The sequence below is a fragment of the Halichoeres trimaculatus genome, unplaced genomic scaffold (assembly GCF_033239565.1).
Source record: "Halichoeres trimaculatus isolate MK-OKI-2021-1 unplaced genomic scaffold, fHalTri1.1 fHalTri1_scaffold_9, whole genome shotgun sequence".
In the NCBI taxonomy this organism is placed as follows: Eukaryota; Metazoa; Chordata; class Actinopteri; order Labriformes; family Labridae; genus Halichoeres; species Halichoeres trimaculatus.
The window spans coordinates 14640001-14661774 of NW_027437188.1; the positions used below are offsets into that span (position 1 = coordinate 14640001).

Below are 21774 nucleotides of genomic sequence, written 5' to 3' on the forward strand. Positions count from 1 at the left end.
ATTTGTCTTCCTCTTCTTCCCAAGTGTTTTCTTTTGTGGTGTACCTTGTGAACGAAAATAACAGAGCTGGAATCCACTGTGTCCTTGAATGCATATATACATGCCAAGAATTTTAATCCTTTTGTCTCTGTCAGACCTTTAGTGTGGCTTTATGTAAGTAGAGTAACACTGCGACTTCAGAAATAGAATAGAAAAGGTAAAGCTGATGATTTGATTCTATTTTTTGGTCCGAATTTCCCATCTGAGTTAGCTTAATTGATGCAAAAACAATAGAGGACCTAACAGTGCATGAGCCTAGAGGAAATCAGGCTGCAGCAGCTTGCTCTCTCCTCTCTGAGCTATTGATTGACCTTCGTCTAATGCAGGTCATTTGTTCAGATACACGAACACACACAATGACATAAACACATGCACATGTGCAGGGTTACACAGTGTAATGAGATGCATGCTCACAGACTGCATTGTATTGTGTGGTGTCCTCTACTGACAGCAGAACAGCACTTAGGTGATGCTGACAAATAACCCCTGCTATACTGGGGCCTCCTCAGAAAAGACTGTGCAGGGACAAACTTAATATATCACAAGTCAGATGAAGAATTAATCCAAGACTGGTCATTTCATCTATGCCTCAAAGCTTTGGTTGTAGTAACTTCCAAGTTTGTTATCAAGGAGGTTAACCAGAAGCCCCCAGGTATACTGAAAACACATCACCGGTGTAAAAAGCCCTGTCAGCATTTTAACAGGGAGCCTGAAAGCAAAATCAGGTCAAGTAGGAAATGGTTTTGGGATAAAAAAAAGGAGGAGGAAGAAGGGGCAGTGGAGCAAGGTTGAAACCTACAGTAAATACATTGGGAACTGTTTACCAGCAGATAGTGCAGTATAAAGGTCTGTTTTAAAAAGGTGCCTTGAGCTGCTCAACACAACTTGTGGATAATTAACAGATATGCTGCTCTGTGTTTGTGGATGGGGGAGGGTTGGGCGTGAAGGAATATGTGCAGGGGTGTGGGGGAAGTAAAAATAGGATGCACCGCTATATGCAGCTTTCCAGTATTTCATTCGGGTCGAGAGCAATGTGATTTACTCTTTCTAATATTAAAGTGTAACTCTTTATGCATTGTGCTTCAATTACATCTTTAGAAGCCAACACATTTTCAAAGCAAAGTCTAATGCACCTAATTGTAAAGTTAGTAACAATTTCTGAGTCTATGAGTACAAATTTCAGAATTCTGTTTATATGAATTAGCATGCTGTCTTTATTTAGCTTCCAAGATGTTAAAATGTAAAAAATTCAAAATGGGCAAAATTAAAATCTTTGTCAGAATTGTTACACAGGCTCTATAACACAACTGTGCTGTAGGGATAAGCACTGTCACCTCCCTTATTTTGAACACCAGCCCTTTTTTTAAACTCAATTTGTAAAAATGTGCAATTTTAATTTTTCTAAAAAATAAAATAAAACAAAACAAAACAAAAAAAATGAAATGAAATAAAAAATAAAATAAAATAAAATGAAATAAAATAGAATGAAATAAAATAAAATAAAATAAAATTGCAATGACTAACTGGAACTGGATTAAGTTCAGTGTTAAAGGCAGACAGTAACAGACATGGTAGTATGGTAGTAGGCAGACCATGTGAGTGTGATTACAAAGTGTAAATCCGAAAATAATTTTGGGAGGCCTATCCTGGTCACAAATAGCTTATAGAGATCAGACAGGGTTTAGGCACTTCCTGTTGCTTCTGGTATACAGGGATGGATAACAATGCCTCTGAACATGGACAAGTTGTTAAAAACAGAAGATATTAAAGCCACAAATTTGGAGAATAGGCATAAATTGTGCTGTTCAAACACACTGCTTAACTAGGTAGGATGATAACGAAACAAAGTCAGAGCAGGAGTGATAGCATTAAAATGACGTTACTACAGGAATACTTAGGAAAGATGTTCTCGTGCTCATCAAAACAACACCTACAAAACATTGTTTATTAGTGGCTATAATGTTAGCCTCACAGCACCTGCTGGTTTAAAGCCTAGTAAGAAATAAAACTTACCTCACTTTTCAGCTAACAAAAAAACACATCAAATATTTTAATATACTGCAACTTTTAGACCAAGTTACATGTAAATAGATCTGAAGTTTATGTAAAGTAAACTTGCCATATTATTTATTGAAAAATTGGTGTGTATCACAAAAGTCAGTAACTTTAATCCCCCAGAGAGACTATACATTTTTTGAAATATACTTAAAATTCACAGTGGCAACAAATTAAGCCAAAAGCTCATCTTTCCACAGTTGATGCCTTATAAAGTAAGATCATTGAATGGGGGAGTGCAAACATGGCCAAAACATGTTTTCCTTTACTTCCTCCTGCATGTGGTTTGAATTAAAAGTTGTTCTTTTCATCATGACTCAGCAATTCTCAGCAGTCATGCAGTTTATGCACACATTCCTTTGACTTTTCCTAGAGAGCTTTTTCCGTATAGTCCCTGGCAGATGAAATGTAGGCTTACATTAGTAAAAGTCATCTTTGTACTCCACCCTGGATCTTGCTGTATAAAATAACAACACAAAAATGATAAGGAATTAGTAGCATAACACAACAAAATGTGGCATCAAGTTTCTTTTCTCTCTCCACCTGTCTACTTTCTTTGTCAGTGTCGAGCTCTCACCTGTTGCTTTCAAGATACCTGAGACCGCTGTGTTTTGTTGTCCGGCAAGTTCTATTCTCTGTGGCCCAGTTTCAGAGGTCACATGGTGCCTGTGCTGAATGATGCCTACATCATCAAGAAGTAACCCAGCCTGTAGATTTTGAATAGTTTACCATGGACTGTAAATGAGGAACTTTGGGTTATTAGATAAACCATAAGAGGGGGCTTCAGAGGGAAATAGGACACACAGGTAGAAACGTGAATCACACGTGTTCACAGACACTGTTCAGAGTGGAACAGTTGAAATGCTCTTTATTGTGCATTTCCAACCTTGATTGATGCATGTACATACACGTACATTTATCGTGACTTTACACTTTTGACAAAATTACAGCAATGCTAATGTTTAGCAGGTTCATACATTTACATACATTTCAGAGAATAAAACTTTCTTCACCTTTCAATGTCCTATGGTCATTGCTATCTTGCAAAGTCCAAACGGGCAATTTTGTGGCGTTGGGGCCTCTGAAAATTTTTTTTTTCTTAAAGGCCTTCTCTTACAGATGCCGTCTGATGGTTCCAGCGATGGGGTGTAGTGAGCAGCCTTGCTTATGCAGCTCAACAATCTAACCACATTCAGAAAGAGAAAGGTAAGGTCACAACGGAGTCAATGCCTGACAGAAAATGTCATCGAATCCAAATTTTTGCACAGATATTGGCTTTTAAAGGCTATGGTCTTAACATTTTGATCAGCTGATGAACAGCCTATCACACTTTACATGTCGATTTTGATGAATTGCTCACTCATTTTTTTTAAAATCCAACTCCCATTTCTTCTTTTTTTTTTTGTAGTTTGAAGCTCTACTTAGAATCTACACGAGATCCAACAGTGCAAAGTGTAAATTTTTGCAGCACTTAACCGATCTTAAAATTTTCATTGGATGTGTATCCCTAATTAAACTTATTGGCATGAAAAAATTTGCTTAATTTGCTCAGTGCTAACATTTCTGCAAAAGATTATATAAATGTGTGCCTGTATGCGAAAAAAAAAAAAAAGTGTGGTGTTTTTCTTGTGCCCACAAGCTGCAATTTCTTCACTATATATGATCCTCTAAAATTAAAAAAAAAATGCTATCATGGCAATAAGTGCATGCATCAAATGTAGACTTTCAATTTTATCTTTACAACAGCTGTCAAATTGTATATGTTGAACATTGAAACAGCTCATCTCCCCAGCATGTATGCACAGTTTGTGTGTACATAGCATGTTTTTATAGATGAGGCCTTTCCTAGAAAAACTCTCTCAGCTCTCGGGTGTCTGTGGGTTAGGCTATTGAAGTTGTCTTTCTCACAGAGTAATGCACTGTTTTCCAAAATCACAACGATCCCTGCAATCATTCACACAGTCAGAGGGAACAAAGAACATGCTAAAGATAACAAACTGAGCATTGAGAGGACAGCTTCCTACCAGCCCGGTTTCTGATCCTGTGGGTTCTCTTTGGTGTTAACTGTGTTTTCCCTTAAATTTTTTTACCAGTGGGAGCCTGTAAAAAAAGATCTTGAGTTGTTGTTTGAGTGTCAGCTAACCCCAGGCTTTCACAGATTTTAAGCTACAGTTTCAGACCAGAGTCCTCTGTATTTCATATAACGGGTCTCTCTCTTGTTTCAGCTTGGAACACATCTCGCTAATACCTGCAGGGTACTGGTCAGGAACCAAGCCTTTCTGTAAAATTTGAAACCTCTCCTTGGTACTAAACTTTGTCTTTACATCCCTTAAACAACACATATGTTTTTGGACATGTATTGTGTCACATACTGCCATTGAAATAGGATAAGAAACAACACCAAATTAGCAGAGAGAAGTTATGATTTCAGAAGTCATTGGAATAATGTTATTGCTGTGCTTGTGGTACCTGTGAAGCGACAACTACAATAATAATGGTATCCTTTGTTGAATGGGTACTTGAGAGGAGGCCAAATAAACACAAAGAGGAGGGGGGTCACATCAAAGCCCAGTGGCAGTCTGTAGCACAGAGAGATGTAAAGGCAAAACCTCATCCCTTAAACTCTGGGAATACAAACCAAATTCACTGTCTTTAATCAAGGAGAGGCCTTTGAAATGGTTTTGGTAAAAGTCAAACTTTGAGTTTGATTTGAATGAATTTTAATGTACTCAAAGTTTCCTTAATACTGGCTCAGCTGCATGATTCCCACTATGTTCAGTGGAACTGTGGACCTTGGATTGTATGGTGCAATACTTTTCTGCTAATTCAGGTCTGTGATAATTCAGAAGAGGATTAGGGCCACTGAAAAAAAAGGAAAAAGAAAGAAAAAGAAAAATATCTCTGCACAGTTTTTTATTACTATTATTTATCCTAGATTAAAGTAAAAAAAAAAAAAGACTGTTTGGTTCTGAGTTCTTCTTGTTTTTTTCTGTTTTGTTATTGTTATTGTTATTGTTATTGTTGTTGTTGTTTTTGCAGTGCCCCTTCTCATCTAGTTAACATCAGAATTTGTCTGTCATTTAAACTTACTGATAAACAAAGATGAGCTTTTTTTAGAAGACGGATGGAATGTAACGTCCACGTTTGTTTGGAGCAAACTTGTGTAGACTTTGTGTTTGCTTTTTGATTACATCAATGGGATATTTGATTAGTTACAACCTTCTTCCTATCATTTCAGCACAGGCACGCCCAGCTCCTACGTCAGAGGGTGGGGGACGGTATCCTTTCCTGGATAGATAAGGAGCATACGCCGTGGTGTACGGTAGCAGTGTGCGTTAGTGACTGGAATACATAGGTTATATTTTATTTTGCCACAATCTCTCAAGAGTTAGACCATATTTAGTAAGTTTGGTATTCTCAGGGTAGTGTTCGGGTAACTTTCAGCGCGAAGATGGCTGAGAAGATAGACATGGAAGACGCGAAGGCATCCAACGGCGAGGCGCACCTCGATGAGCCGGTCCCCAATGGACCAAACGTCCAGAAAAAGAGCCCAGAGCCGTTGTCAACGAGGGTAAAAAGGATAGTGAAGGCCAACCTCCTGGTGATCCTCACCGTGGCTGGGGTCATCGTTGGGGTTTTTATTGGACTTGGTGTGCGCAACGTAACGCTTAGCCGGACCCAGATGATCTACATCGGGTTTCCCGGTGAGCTGCTCATCCGGCTGCTGAAAATGATCATTATTCCCCTGGTGGTGTGCAGTCTAGTGTCCGGGGCTGCCAGCATCGACCCTAAAGCATTGGGTAAGCTTGGCGGCTGGGCCATGCTTTTCTTCCTGGTCACTACTTTAATAGCGTCGGCTATTGGGGTTGTGATGGCTTTTATTCTCACCCCGGGCTCCGTGACAATCACCAAACCAAAGGTGCCCGGTTTAGATGACAGCGTGCCTGAGCCCAAAGAAATTATAGACTCCTTCTTGGATTTAATAAGGTGAGTAAATATATGTACCCCCACTCCCCCATTTCCTGCCCCTTGGGACTTGTATCATTTAAAAAAGGTGTAACATTAAATTAAAGTGCCATATTGACCATCTAACTTAGCCGTCAACACTTTACGCGGGCGCACGCTTGCTCCTATCAAACGTGTGGCAATGTTACTCAGAGTAGCCCTCAGAAGAAGATACACAGCCCTGTTGACTTACTGTCTTACTTATCCCACTACTATCAAAGTGAGGGTCCGCTAATTGAACTTGTCACTTAATTTACTCCTTACTGTGAGTGCTGTAATGACAACACGCAGTTGCGTCAGCTCAGCTGGGTGCTCACATGGAGGGCCAAGTCAACCGGGCGAAGTGCCAGTTGCCACGGAGAACTAAATGAACAACTAAAGTTATTTGGAGCAATTTGCTTCATATAATGGGAAAATGGCTTGATGAACCACACTTCTTTTTTGTTATCGTGGTCGCCTGTACTGGAAGTGTGCGGAGTTGTGAGGCAGCTTCCCTCAGTGAGCAAAGACTGGTGACGAAACTTGTCTTGTCAGAACAACAGCCCCAGTGTGCGAGGATGAAACCACAGGTGAAACAAGCAGTTTGCTCATCATGTGTAACCCAGAGGGTCCACTCTAGGATATTTTCAGTTAATAAAATTTTAAAATCAACAACCACTCTCACGAAAGCACGCTAGCTAGCTTCAAAATACACCAAGAAGGAGCTAATATAGCTACTTCAGAGACACGTGGTCGAGAGAAATGCTGTCTAACTTGAACTGGAGTTGTCTCTGGGTCATTTGTTTAGTGTAAAGACATAAGTCTTTACATTAGACTTGTTCGACTTGTTGGGAACCAATTGCCTACTGCATGTGTGAGTGTGTCAGTGTGAGTGTGTGTGTGTGTGTGTTTTAAGCAGCGTGTCACAGTCATTAGACACAGATAAAGCATGTGCTTACCATATGGTGCCACTCCATCTAGTGCAGAGAAAACAACTCATCATGACTAAACAACTCAGACACTAAAATAGTCTCAGGGAAGTATTTTAAGTATTTTTTTTATTTTTTATTTTCCGCAACTGGCTCCAAAATGCACATCTATTAATAACATCTGTGTATCACAACCCCAAATAAAAGGATGCATCATATCCAAACCAACACAACATATAGTAGATTTTAGTGGCTGCTAAAAATTGAATTCAGACCCAACCTTTTGAAAACACATTGCACCACGCTGTTATGCAATGTTGGACAGTCAAGTAAGAGAGCTGAGATGTTTTCCTTAACCAAAACAAGAAACTGTGCAGTATTAAGTGGAAACAAACTGCAGTACCCTGTGTGTTTACTGGGCTTATGTTGTGCGTTCTTCAGTTAAGGAAGATGTGTGTTTTTGCTGTACTAATACATGTTCCCACACTTTAATCTTTATTTTATGCTACCGCAATAATCCATGGATTGTATTGCACGTCTTAAACTGGCTACTTTAAACAGTTTTTGGATCAGTCTCTCCATGAATTATGTACTTGTACTCTATGAAGGCCACAATTTTTCCACCCTCCCTCCACTTACTCCCCCTCCCCCATCAATGTGAGCTAGGCCTGGCAACACCTCCTGAAACATTTCTTGCCCAGATTAGACTTGCAAGAGCAACAGGGCAAAACTTGACCATTCACAGATTTTTACCCAGATTTGTCTCTTACATAACACAGTCTATAATTTCATATTTTGCAACACAATAGTTGGGCGAAAAATCACCAAAAAACAGACACAAAAAGTTTAGTTTCCCCTTTAAAGGTCACATTATGACTGTTTTCAAAGAGCAGATTCACCACTAGAGCCACTGCTCTCCATTTTCTTTTAACCAATCTTCCTGGATGTGTCATCGCCTGACGAGTGCCAGCAATGAGAGAACATAAAAAGAAACAACCAGGAAAAAAAATATTATTTCACTGTGTACACACTATTGAGCACACATGTCCACACCCACACACTTTTATATTCATTATCCTAATAAGACGGCAGGCAGAACCTGTGGCTCTCATAAGAGCAAACCCTCTCAGCTGGTATGCTGGTTAGTTGTGACAACAAAGACAGCGTGAGCCTTTGACTGAGGAGCAGCTTTACAAAGTGTAATAACAGCCAAGCCATTGCTTACAGATTCACTCATTTACATTCCTTTCTACATTGTCAGCCCAGGGCTGCACGTGTAAAGGTTTAGACAAGAGGCAGTCCTACACATCCTGGAGTCCATCTTGTTGACCTTTTGCCTTTTGTTTTCTCCTAAATCCAAGAAAAGCCATGACGCTGAATTTTATCAGAAATACCTAAAGATATAAAGCATTTTCGGTCAACTTATTAAGTGAATATCTTCGCAAATTTCCATCACAGAATACTTATATATTTTATTATAATTCCTTCTGGATCTAACATTTTTTAATAAAGCTGAAAAAAAAATTAACACTTAGCAAAAACTGACAGGAATTACGTTGATCTCTCTACATTAACCAGCATTAGGTGTTTCCTGCTTTTAGTATCAGAGCAGCAGAACAGTGTGTGACTAAATGAGTCATTTGCCCTCAACTAAAGAATAAACACACCCAACTAATGGTGTTTGACAGCAAAGTGTGGGCATTTTTGTCATACCTCTCTGCTCCCCTTCCTTCCTTGTAATGTGATTCATCAGGATGACGTCGCAGCTTAAAATGACGATTGATTCTATTTGTTGAACAGGGTATAGATGATAAAATCTATATTCAAAGATTTGAACACCTTGACTAACAAGATGTGCTTTATTCCTTGTCTTGTTGTCACTGATTTTATTTAATAAGGAAGCTGCGTTACTTAAGGGACAGGGGACTTTTTTCACTGTGGCTGCTGCTGTCACTAGGCGCCCAAAGCAGTGAATAGGGGTTGTGGTTTTCTTTCATTAGAATTTGGTTTGGTATTTGTGCCAGGAATGTAGTGTTTAAAAAAAAAAAAAAAAACAAGGAAGTGGATCCGTTTAGAAGTATTAGTGAAGTGCGTAAATGACAGAAGCAATGTGAGGGCTTTTATGATTTGAGATAAATACTGTTGGCAAACTTGTGTAAAATCCTTAAGCTCCAAAGACACTGAGACTCAGAATAGTGTAACATATGTTCGTACTTCACCAGTCACAAAAAGACACACAAACACATTTGAATACTCAAAGTGTAATGTCATCAGTGAAACCGGACAGCCCTATGTCTCAGCCCTGCAGCACAAGCATCCTGTGGTTCAGGGACATGCTGCTCTCTAACAGTCACATGATGTTTAATCCTGATGTTCTATGTTCTAATGAAAAGGAATGAATGGCTGCTTGTGAAGTTAATGCCTTATTACTCTAAATCCATTACAGACAGCTGTGTCTGGGGGCATCAGGGGCAATGTTTGGTTCAGCAGTTCAAGAGATTTAACATACAGCCTGACCTATGTACCAGTATATGTGTGTGTGTACCTGTTTGTGTAGAGTGAAACAAAGCAAGAGTAGAGCGAAAAAGGAGATTAAAGTCTTTCAGTTATTTCCACCTGATTGATCTTGTGATGTTTGAACCTAATGTGATTGCTAGCCAAAGTAGATGTCGCCTGTATATTACAACTCGTGATGTTCTTCTTTAAAAAAAAAACAATAGCTTCTTTATTTTATTGGTCAGGCTTTTAAGTTGGCCTGTGACCCACAACTGCTGGTGTAAACTAAGACTTCAGTCTTTGTTCAAGACAAATACAAACTAAACTTTTTGCAGCTGGCTTGAATTGTTCTCGCTAAGTGTCTAAGGGTTTTTCCATTTGCAGTTTAAGAACCAAGCAAATCTCAATCACATGTATTGTGAATTTGTTCAGACCTGAGGTTTCTTTTCTTTCAGCTGCACCCATATTTGTGTAAATGTCTACACACTGATCACAGGATTTAAAAGTATTTTTCCATTTTTACCCCCACAGAAACATCTTTCCTTCTAATCTGGTGTCTGCAGCCTTTCAATCAGTGAGTACTGCTGCCCTATATAGTAATTTTGTCGGGCCATGGTTTTAAATTGTCCAGAAGACATTTCTGGGTAGGATGTCAGCATGTACTCAACTTGCACCTTTTTCTGTCCAGTATGCAACCAGCTACAAACTGATTACCAGAAATGGCACAGATGGAAACTTGAGTATCACAGCGGAGAAGGTGAGTAGTGTTCCACATGAAGCTCTCCTGAGTGTTTTTTCCCTTACGACTGACTTTATTTTCCCTGTATGTGCGTGCATCTCCAGGTCCCCTTTGGCACAGACCAGGATGGTATGAATATCCTCGGTCTGGTAGTGTTTGCCATCGTGTTTGGGGTGGCTTTGAGGAAGCTGGGGGAAGAGGGAGAGATCCTCATCAAGTTCTTCAACTCCTTCAATGAGGCCACCATGGTGCTGGTCTCTTGGATCATGTGGTAAGAAAGACCTTTATGTTTGAGGCTCAGACAGGGGTTGGAATGAAATCAGTCAGTGTTTTTTAATCAAAGGAATGTGCAACATTGCACAGTCTCTTATCTCTGTCTCCTTCCTGCACTTCTACTTTCCCTGCAGGTATGCCCCTCTTGGTATCATGTTCCTTGTGGCTGGCAAGATCGTAGAGATGGACGATGTCGGCACTCTGTTCGCCAGTCTTGGAAAGTATATAGCCTGTTGCATCATTGGGCATGCTATCCATGGCCTTCTAGTGCTGCCGGCTATCTATTTCATAATTACGAGGAAGAACCCATATGTCTTCCTCTGGGGGATTTTCACTGCTCTGGCAACAGCCTTTGGAACAAGCTCCAGGTAGTTAACTTTCTTAGTCACCCGGATACACACTTATTTGTTTTGCCTGCTTGTTAAATATCATATACTGAGGTTCTCCTGTTCTTAAACACACACTTTCCGCTCTACAAACATCCCACATGCATACCTTTCACCTTAAAGAGCTCACACTTTCTTTTCTTATCCCGGTTGCTCAGCTCTGCCACGCTGCCACTGATGATGAAGTGTGTGGAAGAAAATAACGGTGTCTCTAAGCACATTAGCCGTTTCATCCTGCCTATTGGAGCAACAGTCAACATGGACGGAGCCGCTCTCTTCCAGTGTGTGGCTGCTGTTTTTATCGCACAGCTGAACGACCGTCCCCTCAACTTTGTCCAAGTCATTACCATCCTGTAAGTTGCTAAGCCATTAAGCAGCACTAGCTCAAATGGGTCAAGTACTTTGTAAGAAGTGTGTTTAATGTGTTAGTACAATGTTTAATTTTTCGTCTGATGTGCTAGTGTGACAGCAACAGCATCCAGCGTTGGAGCTGCAGGTATACCAGCTGGAGGTGTGCTGACACTTGCTATCATCCTGGAGGCTGTTGGACTGCCCACCAACGACATCTCTCTTATCCTGGCAGTTGACTGGCTTGTGTGAGTACAGACGTGTTTTATTGGGACACCAAATCGGACAGCCACACAAGCCCTTCTCAAATAATCCAGTACTGCTTGAAACTGTAAAATTCTTCGATGATTTCAAAAACTAATGTACAACATTAATGCCTTGATCACTCCCTTACTCCACGGTTTTTATGGACTTATTTGTCATTTATATCTCAAGTGCTGCAAAAATAGTTTTGACCATGTAACCTTTGTAACCTAAACTAAAAGGCTTGTCAGGGTGTATGTTCCAAAATAGAAGTGTCTTATTCATAAATAACTTGAAGATATTAAAGGTAGCTTCTGCAGGAATATTCACTACTTGTTAGTTCTACTGGGTTGCTCCTCCTTGGCTCAGTGCCAGCGCCAGCGCACACCCACTGCATCCTACTATGACTATGTGAACATACTCGCTAGCCTAGAAACCACCTAAAGCATCCCATTTCTACGTGACTTGGCATGTTAGCATGAGCTAATTGCAGGTATTTGACGCATACCAACTCGAGTCACTCTTTATTCTGTGCTGCTGTATTTGTCTCCCTTCGTGCTACGTCCACTATCTTAGCTGCTCTGATTAGCTTCCACTCAATCATCAACACGCAAAGTCACTTGCGCACTGGGAGCTCAGTGATTGGCTGATGTAGACACGCTTACTCTCCGTCCAGAAACGTTCCGAAACAAACAAAACATCAACATACAGGCTGGGGAGAGGGTTGAGGCAGGCACAGACACTGACATACACGTGTAGAGGCCCATAGGAGACAACTGAGCAGGATAGTTCTTGTAATTATTATTGTAAAAGTTGACTTTCTTTTTTTTTTTTTTTTTACAAAAATCCTGCAGACTCTACCTTTAACTACAAATGAAGTTTAAAGTGAGCAAAACATCTATACATTTCAGTAACAAAGGCAAACCTTGTGCTTTAGGTTGAGTTTTAAAATAATAATTTAATTTAAATTGCTTATCTAGTTTCCTCTGTTCTTTCAAAGCTGTTGGACTTCATTTATAAAATTAGTGATTATAAAGTGAAGGCTTGTATCCAATTATAGAGCGAAACCAATGATGATAAGGTTATCATTAAGACTTTGATTCCTGTTTCCTGCTGTCTGTCATAATGTCAAAAATTCCTAACTGCCTTCTCTGGTTTTCCGTAGTGACCGTACCTGTACCATACTGAATGTTGAAGGTGATGCCTTTGGAGCCGGGCTCCTGCAGTTCTTTGTGGATCGTACGGCCAAACAAGAAGAGGGAACAGAACTGAATGACATCAGGTTGGAGGGAGGCCCATCAACCACAGCCCCTGAGCACTCGCCGCTCATTGAGAAACGAGGCGCAAGCAACAGTGCAGATAGTCCCATGTAATCCAGCTGCTGACTGATCAGCTGCCTGACACTCCTACTGGCCAAAACCGTGGTACAAGACCCTTTTTCAGAAAAGGGTGAACTGATAGAGGATGAACATGGACACTCCATTAACTGTGCAAAGTAACACCCTCTGTCTTCAAAACCTTTCTGGGTAAGAAAAAATGAAGAGGACATATGGATCCATATTATATGCAGTAACTGGTGATAAATTTGGTTGATCCTCGTCAATTTTTGAGTCGTTTTATCATGCCAAAATTAATTCTGTTATGTTGTGTGTGAACACTTCCATTTGGATGTCAAGTAGCTTGACTAGATCAATAGACATCAGCAATACTGGGAGATGATATGTTACAAATAGGTCTAAACACAACATTACACTAAATATATTGGGGAAGTTACACAAGTAGCATTAAGTTATTCATTAATAAGCAGTACGTTTACAATACACAAAACTCAAATCTGACACGTCTATCAAAACTTTCCAAGTAGAGCACAAAGAAAAGCTAAACATAACTACTTTTTGTGTCTTGACTTCATAAGTTGACGAGGACAACCTTATAGCTGTTGTTCTCAGTCAGCATAAGCAAGAAGTTTAAATATTCTCACTTTAATCTGTTAACTTTATATTTTCTCAGCTACTCCCTTTTTTATTTGCTTTTGTTTAATAAGGTCAGATTTTTTCCCACATTATTGTAATTTTAATGCAAATTTGATCTATCAAGTTTGCATATGATTGGACGTAAGTTAAAGTATTTTCCACCACAACAACTTTCCCCAGGGACAGGGAACTATAGAAGGAACTCAGTGAATGTCCATCATAAGGATCAGGGATATATATGTTCCCCCCTTAAAGGTCCCTGTCCTAGAGTGCAGTACTAGCCACAAGTAAAGGGACAAAAGTTTGGTCATCCATTGCCCAACATTACTGCTTGGTGGTACATGTTTGGCTTTTTTTTACAAAACTGCCAAATAACTAAAGAAAAAACTTACCAATCAAGAACCTTTAAGTCCTTTCAAAAGAAGTCACTGATGCATACAGCAAGGAAAAGGCTTGCATCAAACAGCACAAAAATTTGTTTTATTTGCATTTTTAATTTTGGGGAGAGGGCGGCTGCCAAAACTTTTATCAGTTTGTTATTGTGTCTGCTGTGACTCCATGTCAACGTTTCCTTTTATCTGTCTCATTGTAAGAAAAGGCAATACTCTCCAGATTGTATTTGTACTTAGAAGCACACTTTATACCTTCAACAATGTTCCAAGGCTGAGTTAAGGAACTTTTTCTCAAGGATTTAAGGCACTCGTGAACACAGACCGACCTCTGAGCATTTGTGCCTTTTAACATGAGCATCAGCATAATGGCAAGAATGATAACCTCAGGTTTAACTATGGCTTGAAGACTTATCCTTCAGCTGCTCCTTAATACTCCAAGACCAAAAACCACATTGATCTCAGCACGCAGGAAGGGCTATGTTGAACTCCGTATACAATTTAGTGACATTTCCATGGAGGTAAATTATTCTTAGATCGTGTTTTGTTGTGTTGGTCCCAGCATTATAGAAATGCATAAATGCGTTTAAAAGCACAGTGTGGCTAAAAGGAGACATGATGAATGTCTTGAGAAGTGTGGTGTGACTACATGTGATGTGTGAGTAACAGAAGTCCTTCCTCAGTAGCAGCAGAGGTTTGCTGGCATGAGGAATTAAAGATGCAGTGTGTAGCAATAGGTGGAGCCTTCATAAATGTATTCAGATTAATGTATGATTAACTTAATTTAAGAGTTTTGTTGTGTTCATATGGCATAAGCCTTTATAGCTACATAGGAGCAGGTCCTCTTCCACAAGACTATGACTTGCATTGCCAATAGCACAGAAGGGACTAGTAACATACTTGTTTTTGTGTTGAGTGGTCACACAAACACACCAGCTGGAAGAAAAAGATGAGTAGTTCTTGTATTGATATCTTTGAAGGCAAAAACCTGAAAGATTTTTTATCATGCTACACAGGAGCTACTTGTCCCTGAAGGTCAGTGGCTCTTTATTGGTGAGAGGGGTGCGTGAAGGAGGAGCATTTTTATCTTCAGTCTGAATGCTAGATAAAGCTAATTATTCTCATTATACACACTGCGCCTTTAAATAAGAGTCAGAATGTCTCTACTTAAACCCATGTATGTTCTGGTTGTTAAATCAAGTTGTACTGGCTTAGTCTTTGTGTCATAGTTCACATATCAGATAATCATTTAATGTAAATCATATTTATTTCCCTTACACTCTCCAAAGATTTTTTTTTAAACCATTGTTCTTATATGTCAGCAACTCTGTTTTTTGTCAGCATTTTCTTGTACAAACTGGTTGGTGATAGCTTTTTTAAATTATATTTACTTAGAACATTTTGGGTCTTCTACTTATTTTTGTCTTTTAGTAAGAGCCTCAACGTTTTATGTCTGAGGTGCTTCCATATGGGGATTTTTTCTTTGGCAGATAGGGAACTAAAATGTGTGTACTGTTGCAGTTATGATTATCATACCTTTGAGCAATTCTATTTTCAGCTACAACATATGCTGTGTACCATTAACTGTACAGTTGCACAATATAATGTTTGTTTCTTCCATCCATATCATGTTCAGTGCTTTAAAGTTGTACCATATGACTGTTGTAAAACCTCTACAAGTTTTTGAACATTATAACAGCAGGTATAAGTCTATATTCTTCGTCAGCTTGTGTTGTACTAGATTTAGTACTTCCCATGATGGTCATCTTTTAAATCGGTGTAGGCCTGAAATCTGATCACATTCATTGTTTTTATTATGAGGTCATGTAAAGATTAACAGTAGCCTCCAAACAGTGATTATGTTTAGGAAGACATTAACATTCCTCTGACATCTTTCGCAGTATAGATGTCTGGTTTGATCAGAGCGTTATTGTAGGTGTAATGATGTCGTTGAAGTGGGGCTGTTATAAAAAAACACTCTAGTTTCACTCTGAATATACTGTCTGTAGGTGTTAAACAATAAAGATCTTTTTTTTTATATATGAATTTGTCTCATTGGCTTTTGTTAAACATTTCCCTGTGTCGCCACTCTTTATTACTGCAGGGAAAAGTTGAATAAGTTGTTCATAACTAAGACAGACTATTGTCTGCATGCAATGCTACATTGTGTTGCAGTCAGTTACCCTTAAACTTAGTAGCACGTGGGGAGGGGAGCATATTTTGAATGTACTGAGATCCTACATGTTCTTACATCCAAAAATAGCCTCTTGAGTGCTTCTTGAATCCTGATGCTTATCTAATTACCAGTCCATACAGAAACAATGCTGGATATCCACTGCTAAGTCAAGAGAATGCAAATGCACCACAGAGATCACAATACAAGCAGCATCAACAGGCGAACAGTATCTTTTGTTAACAGAGGAACTTTTATTTAAAATAACTGAGGACGCTATTTTATATCCCTAGGGGGATATGTCCAGCAAGCAAACTGCATTCCTGCAATGTTACATTCCTGTGTGTCCTGTCATAAAATCCTACCCCCCTCTGGGCTCCTGCCATATGGCTGATGAACTCCCATAATGCATTTGACGTGCAGAGTGGTATGCAGGCTGAAGAACGACACAAGCAAAATAATGACCAAGTGTGTTGTGCCCCCTAGTGTTCAAAAAGATTTATAACCAATACTTTTGCATTAGAGTTTTTCTCAGTGGCTTTGGTTCATTTCTCAGATCAGAGTTGAAATTCTCAAAACAGCTTGTTCAGTTTTCACATAATTGTGTCACTTGTGCTCGTCAAGAAAGCAGCTTCTCATTTCTTTGAACACAACTCTGCTGTTTCCTAATTCATCAAATGCTTATGTCATGTCGATCAAAGTGTATTTCTAGTTCATTGGTTCATCGCACAAGTCTTAACATGCAAAAAGATTGAACATGTTTTTATAATATGTCAAACATATTTCTACATATTTCGATTAGAATTTTTTCTATATCTGTCCTGAGCTGGTAAATTGCTCCATGGTCAATCTTGACTTTCTCTAACAAATGGACAATGTGTGAAGTATCAGATCAGCCAGTGATCAACCAGTTTTCTGAAATAGCTCAAAGGTGCATCTCATGAACCAGCAACTGGCACAACACAATGTTACAACGTCTGACGTGGAAGGATAAAGAATTGGACGGGGTCAACAGCCAGAGAGAAGAAGAGGAAGAGGACTGAGGCTGCGTAGTGGAGTAGTTGAGAGACAAAACAGAGGAAGAGGCAGAAGAGGTCGTGGACATAAACATATATATATACATATACACGTTCTCGTGAGATAAGATCCACACTTGTAGACCTAATTCTCAATCATGGACTTACAATAGCTAAGGATGGTTGAAGGGTTAATGCTGGGAGAACAACTGTGTCCTCAATTCAGAATTTTTGTCAACGGGGAAGATATTTGTTGTGATGTGGATGAGAATTTAAAGGCTCAACAGAAAAGAACGCCATGAGGTGGAGTAAGACTGCACTGCACTGTAATTCCCACAGCACTGCATGAACAATTCTCCCAAGGAAAATGTCGTATGTTCACATTTTTGGGGCTTTTTTGTGCTATGCAGCTCCTTCTTCTCCTTTCTGTATCACAATGTCATGGTCTGTCAACAAATTACAGCACAAACAGTAAAAGTGTGACTATATATATATAAATATTGTCCAGTCTTTTGCAATCAATCTCCTACATACACCAAGAGGTATCTCACAATTTACAGTAAATTTCAACAAAACTTTAGACATAGTTTACACCAGAACGTCCTTCCAGAGCACACTGTTATACTGACAACATGACTCAGCACTTTGACTGTCATTGACTGACAATGAAGAAGGAACTCATAATTCTGAGGCACTGTCTGACAGGTTCACTGACACAGATATTTACATTTGTGAGATGAACCAAGTATTTTGAGAGAGAGACTGGCTTTTGCAGGTAATCCATGGTGTTTAGCTATTTGTACGAACTGTTTTGAGAAATTCACTTAGCAAATAAATATTGAGCAAATATCAAGTATGATCACAGAAATGTACCCAAGCGAGTGAGAAAAACTGTAACTGTATTTACAACAGTATCCTCAGCAGCCATGACAGAAAAATAATATATTAACACATCAATCTGAACAGTGTATTGCACCTTTTTTTTTGAAAATGTAGCAACACTTCAATACATCACACACAAGCAAGAACATTACAGGTGACATGTCGTACCCAGAGAAATGGGTGCTAAATTGAAATCCCATTTCATTGTTCACATACATAATTACACAAGGGCTAATATATGTTAACTCAAAGGTTTTTGTTCCTAACTGAATACTAAGGCCTGTCAGAACAATTTTCAATCTTCTCATATGCCAACACAAACAGGATAAGTAACAGTGTGTTTCTAATTTCACCTTGTGGAAATGTACTGACATCACAGCTGTCAGGGACCAAATCAGAACAGGTTAGCCTGTTCACTGCTTAGCAGTAGAAACAACTTCATCTTATATGTGCCAGTAACCTTCAGTCCTGCAAAAGGCTATGCACCTTGTGTACATAACCTTGTACACAAGGAAACCAATATTTCAACATATGGTAAATTTACAGCTGTTTAATTTATACACTGATATACAACACATATTGATTGAGCACATCATGTGCTTCAACCAGTCTTTGACTCTTGAAGTATGCATAACGAAGCAGACAGGTGTATAGACTGAAAGTGAGGTAAACATTGTTGTCATCATTTTGTCACCTAATAATGTGTGTATATCATCTTTCAGGCTGTTAAAAAATAAATAAATACACCCTGAGTCTCTATCATCCTTCATAATTTGCTCTTGTCCAGCCTTTTCTTAGCAGGGTTGGGATACTGGGGGTTCTCAATCACCCCCTCTCCAAACTTGAGCTCCAAGAAGGCTCTGTGGTTGTTGGGAGAGAAGGCAGTGATGCCGGCAAACGTCATTGGCACCAGTGGCTGAAGAAAGTGCTCAGGAAACTCCACATCTTGTTTGTGCTCAATCCATGTGTCTTTGGTCATGACACCATTACGTGCGTAGAACGGCCAAAGATCAATGTGCAGGTGGTTGGCCTCGCTGTACTGGACTCTGTAGAAGTCTCCTTCCACTGCACGTTCCCACACATAGCCATTAGCATCTACAAGGGAGCCGGAGTCCAGGTTTTTTAAGTGATCACAGTTGGGTATATCCTCCAAGTAGATGCCCAGGTCGATATCATAATCCCATGGGATGATGTCCTGATGGCGTACAGCACCCAGCAGAGTCCCACCTTCCAACCAGTAGCGCACACCAGAGGTCTCCAGGATATTGATGACATATTTTGCAGTTTCCCTTAGACCTCGCAGACAGCATGGTGGTGTCCAGCGATCCAAGTACAGGTAATCTGGAGTGTCATCTTGAACTGTGCCAAAGCAGCGTGGTGTCTCTTTACCGCAACCAAACCATTGTTCCTTTCCATCAGGCAGCAAGATGCGCTTCAAACCAAAGCTTCTCATGAGCTTCCCTGTGGCCTCCTTCAGTCTAGTGTCAGCTTTCCACTGGTTATGAGCGGAGCTAAAGAGTGGACGGTGATTTGCAGAGAAACAGGGACTTTCCAGCAGCTTCACTTTCCAGCCTCTCAGGGCAGTTTGGACAAAAAGTGAGGAGAAGAGGGGACGTCCCAGAGGCACAGAGAGGTTAAAAAGATCTTCAGTGCGAATAAGGACAACAGCATCACCTTGTAAAGCCGTGCACACACTGCCGCTGCTACCAGATGCAGCAGGTGAGTAGGTGGCTGTCCACTCTCTGAGGTTAACCCGCAGGTGGAGGCACTGCACTGCAGATCGAGCCAGCACAGGTGCAGCAACCACCCTCACAGGCCCCCCACCTTCACCCTCCAGTTCTCTTATTAGCCTCTCTATAGACCGGGGTTGCTCCAGTTCCACCCCGTCAGGCACCAGCAGCACAAACTCAGTCTGGACATGGAACTCTGGTCTATGAGCTTGTGGCGGTTGATCTGGGCTGGGGGAGAGCACTAGGAGCCGAGCCCCATCAGGAAGTACCAAAGGAGGGTAAGGAGATGTGTCAGCAACAGCCAGAAATGGAAGCTCTGGTCTCTGGTGGAGGAAGGAATTAGCCACGTCGGCAACATAATTCTCAAAGTTTTCAAACTCACGAAGAATGACTGTCACACGTGGACTGCGACTGTGTCCTTCCAATCCAACACCTCCTGGCTCACCTCCAGCTCCTACAAGACCCCCAAGTCCTCCTCCTAGTCCAGAGGCTGGTAGGGCAGCCCTCCTAGAGCCCCTTCCAAGTTCCTTTCTTTTTTCCATCATCTGCTGTTGGGCCCGGGATACATAGTAGAGGATGAGAAGGTTAATGATGATGGCACTGGTTAACAGGCCCTGGCAAAGACTGATACGCATGGCAATTAGACTTTTCCTTCTAGTTCTTTGGGAAATTATTCATCTATTAGTTAACATAGAAGGATCTTGGGCCCCTGTGGTTGCCGTGAGAGGTTGAGAGTTGAAGAAAACCTGCAAAAGACAGAAAAAAAGAGGTATGCAAGGTCTCATAAGTACACAACTTCCACATCGAATCACATTTATGGTTAAAAACAATTTTATGTTTCTCATTGTACAGAGCATCCAAATCAGATTTGACTGTTGAATAGGATTTAGTACTACTCAAAGGGACTGTAAGGAGTATATAGGTGATCTTGAAAAAGTCTCCCTTCTAGATATATGCCTGATTGGTTTGCCTCGATGCAGTTCAATTAAAACACATCCTACTCATAGCATCAAATCATTGAATCATCCTCAAAACATATTTTTGTGCTATGCCTTTACATGATTCACTGTGACATTAAAAAGGACACCCATTACTACATTTCTCCGTACAAGGTTTTTTTTTACTAAAACAAAAAAATAAAAATAAAGCTAGCATCATGATCAGTGATACACAAGAGTTGCCATTGAGAACAAAATACCACCGCTCACCTGTGAGGTGCACTCTGTTACTCATTGCGAAGCTGTTAGCGCGAGACAGACTAAAATATCATGCATTTGCCACATCGTCAAAAGCCTTGGCATCATTGGACCTTTTACCCTTGCCGTGCTTGTTTTGGTTTTCATAGTGGTTAATATTAGCCACTTGCACTAGCATGGAGGCAGGACTGACTGGAACGGATACATCTGTAGTGTTAGCATAAATGTTAGAGGTTTTGGACAGAACCGGATCTCCAACATGTAACAAAGAAGTTCATCGCTAAATCGCAAAAAAAAAAATTTTTAATTTATCATTATCGTTTCGCTTTTCGGACGCTTGAGATACCGCACGAATTCACCATCATGCTACACGCTTGCCGTACATGTTGCCTACAGCAACATCAGCGATACTTCCGTTTCTGACTTTTCAAAATATACCTACAAAATACCTTCAAAATATAAGATCAATTTGAATATAAAAATACATAGTTTATGGTTCGTTATTCTTGTTATGTCACATTTTTTAAACACTTTGGAGGTAGTACATTTAATCCATATAGAAATGCCGAATCTACCCACTTTCAATACCATAACCACAATAAAGAACATAACCCCATGCATTAAGCGCAAACAAATTATGGAATATTAGACTATTGGTGTTAATAGAAAAAAGATCCTAAGCTTTGAATACTTTAGCATTTATAGTCAATAATATGCTTTACTAGCACGGGCTCACGGTCCCTTGGTATTGCAGAATGTATTCGATGAAAGCTCAACACGGAATCACTGTTGCAGATTACTTTAGGTAACTTTACCATCGTCAAACATCCCTGTCCACAAAATGGCAGGAAATGAACTTCCCTAGCGGCATGTTCGTTGTATTACAGCAAAAATGGCCTTTTATTTGTCACCTACATTGGGCT

General features: G+C 40.0%; 2 protein-coding genes across 2 annotated transcripts; one reads left to right on the top strand and one right to left on the bottom strand.

The window, feature by feature from the left end:
• Positions 1-5351: 5351 nt before the first annotated feature.
• On the top strand, positions 5352-15900 carry slc1a5 (solute carrier family 1 member 5). Its single transcript, XM_074678919.1, has 8 exons — positions 5352-6081; positions 10035-10077; positions 10192-10260; positions 10347-10513; positions 10650-10883; positions 11060-11254; positions 11363-11497; positions 12658-15900. The coding sequence occupies exons 1-8, from the start codon at positions 5546-5548 to the stop codon at positions 12863-12865; spliced, it is 1587 nt and encodes a 528-aa protein (XP_074535020.1). The 5' UTR covers positions 5352-5545; the 3' UTR covers positions 12866-15900.
• Positions 15901-16301: 401 nt separating this feature from the next.
• fkrp (fukutin related protein) lies at positions 16302-21252 on the bottom strand. The gene is made up of 2 exons (XM_074678917.1): positions 20864-21252; positions 16302-20401 (listed from the first exon to the last, which is right to left on the bottom strand). The coding sequence occupies exon 2, from the start codon at positions 20288-20290 to the stop codon at positions 18692-18694; it is 1599 nt and encodes a 532-aa protein (XP_074535018.1). The 5' UTR covers positions 20291-20401; positions 20864-21252; the 3' UTR covers positions 16302-18691.
• Positions 21253-21774: the final 522 nt, after the last annotated feature.